At 39.9% G+C, this 9,520-nt stretch overlaps 2 protein-coding genes across 2 annotated transcripts in view; both read left to right on the forward strand.

The window, feature by feature from the left end:
• The window catches only part of rnf19b (ring finger protein 19B), a 42,592-nt gene extending 39,029 nt beyond the window's left edge, over positions 1 to 3,563 (forward strand). Inside the window, exon 10 of the mRNA XM_084918704.1 lies at positions 681 to 3,563. Within this exon, the coding sequence (XP_084774830.1) occupies positions 681 to 1,128 (448 nt within the window). The 3' untranslated portion in view covers positions 1,129 to 3,563. The remainder of the gene's footprint in view (positions 1 to 680) is intronic.
• A 1,513-nt stretch (positions 3,564 to 5,076) lies between these two features.
• ndufs5 (NADH:ubiquinone oxidoreductase subunit S5) lies at positions 5,077 to 8,969 on the forward strand. Its single transcript, XM_084919783.1, has 3 exons — positions 5,077 to 5,187; positions 6,792 to 7,011; positions 8,761 to 8,969. Exons 2-3 carry the CDS (start codon positions 6,796 to 6,798, stop codon positions 8,863 to 8,865), a joined length of 321 nt encoding a protein of 106 aa, XP_084775909.1. The 5' UTR covers positions 5,077 to 5,187; positions 6,792 to 6,795; the 3' UTR covers positions 8,866 to 8,969.
• Positions 8,970 to 9,520: the final 551 nt, after the last annotated feature.

Raw genomic sequence — 9,520 nt, forward strand, 5'->3', positions numbered from 1 at the left:
TTAACAGGCACTAACATGAAATGAATCATGACATCTTATCGCTTCAGAAAGGTCTGCAGCTGCTCTTAAAGCAAGTCATCGGTGTTCCTTTTGTTTCTAATCTTTCTCTTTAACAACTCATGCATGCAGGTTCTGTGAAATTGAGCTTTGCATTTATGTGCGGGCGTTTTTGTGTAGCTGGTGATGTAACCTGACGGATTTTGCCTCTAAAACATGGAAAATTACAACAAGTCATTTGCAAAATTGTCTTTCATCTTAAGGCAGAAAAGAATAAAAACTTTTTTTAACCTCATTGTTATTGAGCAACACTTTTCTTTCCTAGTGCATACCCTACTTTATCATCTGTTTCAATCATATTTTGATTTAATTTACCAGGTGAGATGTATTCATTAAAAAAATGTTTACCAAGCTCATAAATCAACTGATAGGCGCAGCTAATTTCTCACATTTTTAAGAAACTGATTAGATGCCCCCTGCTGGCTGTTTAAAAAACTTCAGGTTCACCATACATCCATAAAGGGGCTTCATTTTTCAGAGGCTACTTCCATCTTATTTACAATCTACAGGTGAACCCTACCACTAGCTTGCTATTTGAGCTTAATCTGTGCTGTAGATGTTGTCTTATCTGATATTTCTTCTTTCACACCAACTGACGTGTTTTAAATCATGTGACTCTGCAGGGAGTGCACCAACCTGGAGATCCAGGTGGACATTGAGACCAAACCCAGCCATCTCTGCCTGACCAGCGAAGAGGACTTAACCCCACATCCGGGCTGTGCTGCCATGGCGACCGCCTCAGGAGGGGAGGAGCCTCAGGACTGCAGCTCCAGAAGGGGCGGGGCGTTGTCTGGCTCGGCACTGGGGCTGTCACCGGGAACGTCAATCAGGGAGGGGCTCAGAGACGTCACCCTGGCTCAGCCGGAGAGCATCCGCAGCGACCTGGAGATGTCAGACACTCAGTCAGACGACATCGCAGAGCTGACGTCGGACGACTGCGACTCTCCTCACCCGAAAAGCTGTCACCCGGCGGCCGGCCAGCAGCCCCAGCCCCCCTCGTGCCGAGCTGTGAACCCCTCCACCGAAGGCCTTCACTGTCCTGCAGACAGCAACGTCATCCTCTACGTCTGAGAGAAAAGCAGCTCTCAGGATTGCACAGAAACAACCCCGAACATTTACATTTAAACTTGTCACAGCTTTTTTTTCCCTCATGTCATCTCTCGTTTGCTGCTTTTGCGACTCACAGACACCGTCTTAAACACAGACAGCATCTGTTTACGTTGGTCTGTCTTCTCTTTCTACCTGCCAATCTACTCTCTGAGCAAATTGTCAGGGTTCTACCTCTGAGATTTATAAGATGATGATTTATGTTTACTCCTTGGTGCAAAATGCCTTGGCTACTTAAGCAAAAAAAAAGAAAAAAAAAAAGAGAGAGAGAGCAAGAAAAAAAAAAAACACAAGAGGTACAAATTTTCCACGAGAACTGAAATTATGAAATACGGTGAAACGTCACCAAGCACAGCAGAGAGATGGTGATTGCTGGGAAAGCAGAGGATGCTTGCCGAGGATGCTTGCCGAGGATGAGGAGGGTGTTTTTAAAAACGTGTGAATGAATGTGGACTTTGTACTCAGTTATTGTGGCTTTATTTTGACATTTTTCCTCTATTTATATTCGGACGACCTTGAAATTGTGTTATTTGCAGTGTGCATGAGTCTGCATGAGCCATTCCTTGTGTGGACGGTCGTAAAAGGGCAGCAAGTTTCTGTAACACTTGTGAAAGTTAAAGTTTACTTTGGAGGATGAAGCTGCACTTGAATCTCGCTTTCACTGCACAGAGGAGGAGTGGGAGGAGGAGGAGGGGAATGGACATAGAGATTTTTAAAAAAGGGTCACTGCTACAGAAGTAAACGACAGAGTTCTGACAATGACATGACAGATCCTGGAAGGACTGTGAAAAGCACGGCGAGAAAAAAAGACAGCCCAGAGTGAAGGTTTGTCTGCTTTCCACACATCAGCACTAAACAAGCATTGAGCATTTCATGAATAAAGCTCTGTGAAGCTTTTTTTTATAGGCAGGAACGTATGGGAAAAATGGAAAAACCAAAAAGTCCTGCTGGTTTCCTTTTTTTTTTCAGTTACATTTATTTATAAACTACATTAATGCAGAAAGCGATACAGTTGCCTCCAGGCTGCCTATTCAAAGATAAGTTGTCTCTAAGGTTACACATGCTAATGCAGCGATGCAATTCCAGCTAACAGTCTGCTAGCAGCTAGCTAACAGCAGAACGCTACAGTGTTAAAGCTAGCACAAAATATTATGAACTTTTTTTCTTCTTTTTTTACCTAAAAATGATTAAGTAACTTTATTAATCGGTAAGACTTCACCTTCACTTCAGACACTTGACATGAAAAGGCGTTCTCCTGTCGTTGTCAGAACTCTGTCGGGTCTGAGGTATGTCACATGACCAAGTTAGTGATTTACAATTGGCTGTCTGCCTGCCTTATCGACACTCGCTGACCAACACAACAGCACACACCCGTTTGGGAGGTTTTGGTTTCTGACGTGTTAACTGGCTGTCTGGCCCACTTGAACGTTGTGTGTTGTGCGTCTGTGTGAATGAACTCCCGATGAATGTATATGTGCGTCCCACTTTTATTTTATTTTATTTTTTTTGAATGAGCACTTGTGCACTTTATCTGAATTATTGTATTTATCTTATTTTTTGCTATTCATGATCTGTTGCGATAAAGTGAGTTTACTTCAGTCTGTGGTACAACCAAAATAAATCACCTACCAGAGGGCCTTTTATGTTGGATGTAACTAAAGAAGAGTTTGGCTCCAAAACATAAAAAAATCTATTCATTGTCATATTTGTCATTCAGTATTTTTAACTTCAATGACATTTAAGGTGTTTTTAATCAATTTTGTGATGAAAATACTGTCGTTTTTTAGTTTCTTTTTTTTAATATTCTGTAATTTATGTTGTTCTAATCATTCATACAAGTCATTGTGACTTTTGGAGCCAAACACTTTAAATACTGATGCCGATAAGCTTTTCTTAATCATAGCTTGACTTGTTTCTTAGCTTTGTATCACCTCTGTGCTTCTGTTTTCTTAAAAAAGAAAAAAAAGAAAAAAAAAAGGTTTCCCCACCAGGTTTTTCCTTGAACCTGTGAGGAATCAACCTGGGAGCCTTTTCATCTCAGAGTAGCTTTATGGATTTAGCTGCTTATGTGATTTGGCAGTGCTTTGTTTGGTCTACACTTATCACTAGTTTCTGCCTGCCTGCCTGTGAGAAACCACATGAATGTACCACGGATGGAAACCCCAACTTCCTGAAAGAGTCTGAATGAGTGTTAAAGGATGGATATAGGTGGTCCTGATCTTATTTGAAAAGGTTAGCATTTATAGATAGCAATATTTAAGTGTTATTATACTGTTTGTGTATTTCCTGTCACTGTTAAAAGCCCCGAAATTGTGTGGGGATCGACACGCAGGACTGTGAAAGACAACTTGTGGACCTTTGGGGACAAAATAAATAAACACAAACTGATGTTGCACCAACGCAGTGACTTGTTGTTGATCTGTTATGAATTAGAATCAATTAGAGCAACTGAACTTATTTTATAAATGTGTCAGACGTGAAATCGCTAAAGACGTTTTGTGGCAAGATTTACATATCAGACATAATAAAATATAATCTGATCCTCAGCAGGTCTTAAAATCAATAAATACAACTTCAAACAAGCACCACATGACATAATATACCCTGTCATTATTTATTTTATACATTAATACGCTCATGTTTGCTACTACCATGGGACTAAGATAAGCACCCAGGTGCTGCTATTCAAATGCACTTGACTCTCTAATTTTGTCTCTGATATACTTGTATCTAATCCTGTCCATTCTGATCAAGCCAACTATAATTTCACCATCTTCAGCTCTGGCACCTCGAGCTCCCCATCTTGCCTTTATATTGTCCAAATCGTACATCGAGGATGTCAAATATAAGGCCCGGGGGCCAGACTCGGCCCGGCAAAGACTCCAATCTGACCCACTGGACAGCTTTGAAAAATGTAAAGGAGGGCATAGATTTCAGCCTTTATTTTAAGTTTTACAGCTTTTCCTGTTTATAAGGAGACGTAACCCACGGCCATTCCTACTACACTAAAGTAATTAAGTAACAGATCATTATCGGCTATAAAAAGTTCTGTTTTTCCACAATGAGTCCAAAGTTTCAAAAACAAGGAAATCTTCTGTGAATTACCAGAAACTATAATTATAATTAAAGTGCAATCTGGGCAATGAGCCCCCATAACTATTTCTGTCATTTTATGCATTTATTTCTTACAATTTAAGCCTTAAGAGCTATGCTGACACATTTCTTTCATTTACCACATTTCTTTATTATGTAGAAAAACTAAAAAATACTGTTATCCAGCATCTACTCATTCTCCCTGCATCTCCTGTTATATCTGTCTTCCTCTTATTCACAGACACGTATGCTGTCTTGCTTCTAATGGCTTTCACTCTTCTTCTTCTCTCCAGAGCATGCCTCCACCTCTCCAAGCTTTCTTCTACCTGCTCCCTACTCTCAGTCCACGGAGCCTCCTGCCTGATCTCATCTGTCAGCCTGTCCCTCACCACTGCAAACCAAAATCTCACCCCCACCTTGAACTCATCTGTTACTCTTACCGCTTATCTGACCACTGTCTCACTGTCCTCATTCACATCCTGCACCAGCCTCACATGCTTCTCTGCCACTTCTTACTTCCTCATGCAGCTTCATTCTCTCTTGTAACCCTATCATATGCTTTATCTAGAGCCACAGAAAAACAGTGCAACTCCTCATAATCTTCTCTATAGTTCTCTTAAAAGCAACATTGCATTAGGATTATTATATCTTATTATACTTTATCGTGTGCTAATATTATACATTATCAAATTCATCGAATTTATTCTGAAAATCGCTAAACTTTGGTGCTGCTTCAACACAGCTTTGTTAAATTGCTAAATAAAATGTAACTGTACTTTTGAGGCTACACCAGCAGATGGCGGTGGTGCAAAAGAAGGGCAGATGTGCTTCCACCCCAGTCGATCACTTTACGGCAGTGTTTTTGTTCAGCAGCCGTAAAGCGGGGCGTGCAGAATCGGAGGAAGGTTAAAACGCCTTGAAGAAAACACGGTAAATACAAACATTTAACGAGAAATAGCGACACGTAAACAGGCTGTGGACGTGTTTGCTACACCGCAGATTTTAAATGAAGTTTGAAAATTGCGTCAGTGAGCAAATACTGTGAAATAAATGCGGTCTGTGATTAGCATGGCTGGCTGTCATTGAAGGGTGATTTCAGCAGCAGGTTATATTATCGTAATGTAACTGGTTCATTTCAACAGCCATAACTACTTCATACATTTGTTAACTTTAATTACAGATACGAGTATTTTCGTCTTTATGTGTTTTTCCTGTAATGTTTACGACGGGCTGAGGGGCTGTCTACTCTTAGCTGTTAGCAGAAAGTTCCCAGACATTCAAATCAAACTGGGTCTAAGTAATTTCAATAAGCGGGTAGCAATGTTTCCAACAGCTTTGACGTCAGTTTTGCTTATTGTGGATGCATATTTTTTTAAAAATCTGAAGTAAAAAAAAATCGTTTGTCGTTAACTAAGAGTCCAGATTTTTTCCATGGCTCTGGAGATGTGAGGATGATTAGTCTGCTTGTAGTGTAGGCAGTGAGTCTGAGCATTTATATTTTTAAGGTGGGCAGGGTGGAGTGGGTGAAGACGAGTGTCGGGGGTTGATATGTGATAGAAAGAGTGAAGAGGAAAGTTTGCAAGATGTAGTGAGACCTGTTGTGTATGACTCGACGATGGTTGGTTTATCAAAAAGACAGGTGGTCGAGTTGAAGATTAGAAATGAGTATATCAGAGGGACAGATCAGTTTGAGCAGTTTGGAGACAAAGTTAGAGAAGCCAGGCTGAGATGGTTTGGGCATGTGCAGAGAAGAGAGAGGGGATATGCTGTCTGAAGACGGAGCTCGAATGTAGTAAAAGGAGGACATGTATGAGAGAGAGACAGATGATCCAACAGCTGAAAGATGATGAAACACTAAAAGTTAAATAGCCAGCTTTTTATTTTGTTGTTGATATAGAAATAAAATACTTAAATTACTGTCCTCCTTTAAACTGAGTAGTGCTGTCATAGTAACATAAAAAATTTGGGGATTTAAAAAATAATTTTTTTAATTTGTCCTTATTTTTATTCATTTTTCTGTATTTTTTTTTAATAGTTTGGCTGAGAGAAGTTGAAGAGAAGGGGGATAATGTCCAAAAGTATATAAAAAGGACTTTACAGGAGCTTGTTATTTAATATAGTTTATTCTTACATTTGATATGTAATTGTAAGTTTCATCACTAATACCACTAAATCACAACCCCCTGATTTAGGCAGAATTTAGGTTGATTTAGTTGAACTCGTTTTTTATTGTATCACTTTGAGTTTTTGCTTTTTTTGCTTGCTATGTTTAAAAACTCATGAGTGCTTAGTTTTTATTAAAATCCTTACTTCTGCCTTTATAAATATAGAATACTGTAGATCCAAATACCTGTATACTTATACTGATATAAGCTATTCAGTGATTACAGTTACTGATATGTCTAGAGTTCAGTTAGACCAGCTTACAAATTCCAGTTTTAATTTGTTAAGGTTCATTTTAAATTAAAAACATAAAATTTGCCCTGTCCTGCCTCACTTTAATCTCTCTCGGTCCTGTGCCTCTCCTCGTTCAGCATCATGCCGTTCGTGGATCTGCAGTCGCGGCTCGGTATCAACTTGGACCGCTGGCTGCTGCTGCAGAGCGGAGAGCAGCCCAACAAGCGGGCGGCACGCTGCCACGCCTTCGAGAAGGAGTGGATCGAATGTTCTCATGGCATCGGGCAGACCCGTGCCAAGAAGGAGTGCCAGCTGGAGTTTGAGGACTTCTATGAGTGCATGCACAGGCAGAAGACGGTAATCTGACTCCTCATACTCGACTGCTTCTGTGCAAATTGCACTGGTTTAATTAACGGCTGCTGCATTATCAGAAATAACGATTAGATGCTAAAGTAATCTAATTTTAGAGGATAATTGTAATATGCTAGAACCATAAGTTATATCTAGTTCCATTAAGAGGATGAATTTTCTCTCAAACTGTTAAAAATTAACACATCACCCGAATCTCACCTCCTCCACACCACACTTGGCATGACAGCCCATGTGTTGTTGGACAGAGCACTTTCACTACAGTTTATCTTTATATTGGGGGGAAAAAAATCAATGTGCTGTTAGTCAATTATGCTTGCTGTGACGTGGCCATCTGCTTTCTCATTATTTGTCTTCATTTTGACTCCTTTTGGAATATTAATATAAACCTCGGCGTAGGAGCAAAGACAGGAGATTGTCATTCATGCTTTCATTTCATCAAGACTAGACTGCTGTAATTCACTGTTTACATGTTTAAACAAAAACTCCCTGCAGCGTCTGCAGATTGTTCAAAATGCTGCAGCAAGACTTCTGACCGAAACATTGAAGTACTCACATGTGACACCGTTTTTAATACAGCTGCATTGGCTCCCCATCGAATTCAGGGTCCACTTCAAGATTCTGGTACTGACTTATAGAGCTCTTCATGGTCAAGCACCTTCCTACATCATTGAACTTCTACAGCCTTATGTTCCTAGCAGGTCTCTTAGGTCATGTGACCAGGGTCTACTTATCATTCATCATACAAAGTGGAGAGCTAAGGGAGACGGAGCTTTTGCCACTGAGGCTCCCAGACTGTAGAGCTCTCTCCCACTGAGCATAAGATCTGTGGACTCAGTAGCTTCTTTCAAAAAAACAACTAAAAACACATTTTTTTAGAATTGCATTTTGTTAACTGTTGTCTGTCTGTTGTTATCCTTGTGTGAAGCACTTTGTGATCTTTTATCTAGAAAGGTGCTATATAAATAAAGTTTTACTTACTTACTTAATTCAACAAACCAGCCTATTTTGCCTGAGTATTTGACATGTTGGCATCTCTGTTAACCTTTGTGGCATTAAATGACTTGATTCTCATGCAGAGTTTGAATAATAAGAAAACTATTTAAAAAGTGAAAGAAAAACTAGCGTCCATTTCAAATCTGCAAAGTAATGTAGTTAAACTGAAGTCAGCCTATCTGACAGAGTGGAGGAGTCAGCAGAGGACAGACTGACAGCTCTGGGTGGAAGTGCAGCAGCAGCAGCACAAAGTTCAGACTCTCGCTCTTTGCTTGTTAGCCGTGTGTCATCATTTGAAAACACGATGGGGCGGGATGAAGTGCTGATTCAAGATGCATGTCCACTTCGGCCTCAAGGTTTCACGTCAGATTTGCTTCCACTGAGGACATGTTTTAAAGATTAACTGTGCGGCATCTTTATGCCAAATTTTAACATCAGCATTCATTAAAACAGGCCGTTTGAGATGTTAGAACATCACTCAGAGGAATGCCTGCATCTCTGCTGAGTGCATGTGGACAGGAAGCTGCTGCTTTTACAGAACCGTGGTAGGGACTGTAGAGCCAATGGAGCTAAAGCTTGTGGTGTTTAACAGTGACACATGTTGCAAGGAGTAAAAGATGGTGGCAGAAGAACTATATTTTTTTTACTTGGAACTGAAAGGTGATCCAGAACACCCTTTATTTTGTATTCCTGTTATATCTCTCCCTCTCTCTCTCTCTCTTCTCCCCATCTTCCCTGCAGCACGAAAGGCTGCATGCCATCCGTCAGCAGCGCGACAAGCTGATTAAGGAGGGGAAATACACGCCGCCGAGCCACCACACAGGCAAGGCTGAACAGACTCCATGAAGGAACATCCAGCTGTCCGCAGTTCTGTTCTTGTGTATAGCCAATCAGATATCTCTTATTTCCTGTTCACCTGTACAAGTTTGCAAATAAATGCTATCACCCACTGTCGTCATCTTCTCATTTCCTGTTATCTTCCTTATAGTATTCTGAAATTTACACTATATATAAGGGTGTTTGAGGAGATGGATTCATCTTATTTTTCATCTTAATTCATTTGCAGTTTTAAATTTATTGGCTCTATTTACAGGCTCACAAAAAATGTACAAACTCAGTACTTTGTAATAAGAAAAAAAAAAACAGTCCAGTAAACTGACATTGTTATGCATTCCCTTGATTTTAGCAAGATATTCAAATACAAACAAAACAACAGCAAACAAAAAAGACTAGAATTTGAGGTACTGAGTATTTCTATTTTACACTAATAGACAGAGCATCTATTATTACTATATGGAATAGCTCCTTTGCAAAACTCACACAAGCAAAGTGACTTTTAAAAACGCATTGCGAGCTGGTTAAGATGAATGAAACAACATTAAATGCTCCTAAAACATTTGAATGCAGCACAGTTTTATTATTGTAAAAATTACATACCACATAAAACATAGCACTTGCAGTTCTGTGTTTGCAGTTTGGCTACGTAGAGGAGGTATATGAT

Source organism: Perissodus microlepis, chromosome 22, assembly GCF_051167445.1.
Source record: "Perissodus microlepis isolate ML-2025 ecotype Zambia chromosome 22, ASM5116744v1, whole genome shotgun sequence".
NCBI classification, from domain to species: Eukaryota; Metazoa; Chordata; class Actinopteri; order Cichliformes; family Cichlidae; genus Perissodus; species Perissodus microlepis.

Coding starts and splice junctions, on each gene's coding strand:
- ndufs5 (XM_084919783.1), top strand. CDS start 6,796: ATGCCGTTCGTGGATCTGCAGTCGCGGCTCGGTATCAACTTGGACCGC. Junction 7,012..8,760: donor GCATGCACAGGCAGAAGACG/GTAATCTGACTC, acceptor TCTTCCCTGCAG/CACGAAAGGCTGCATGCCAT.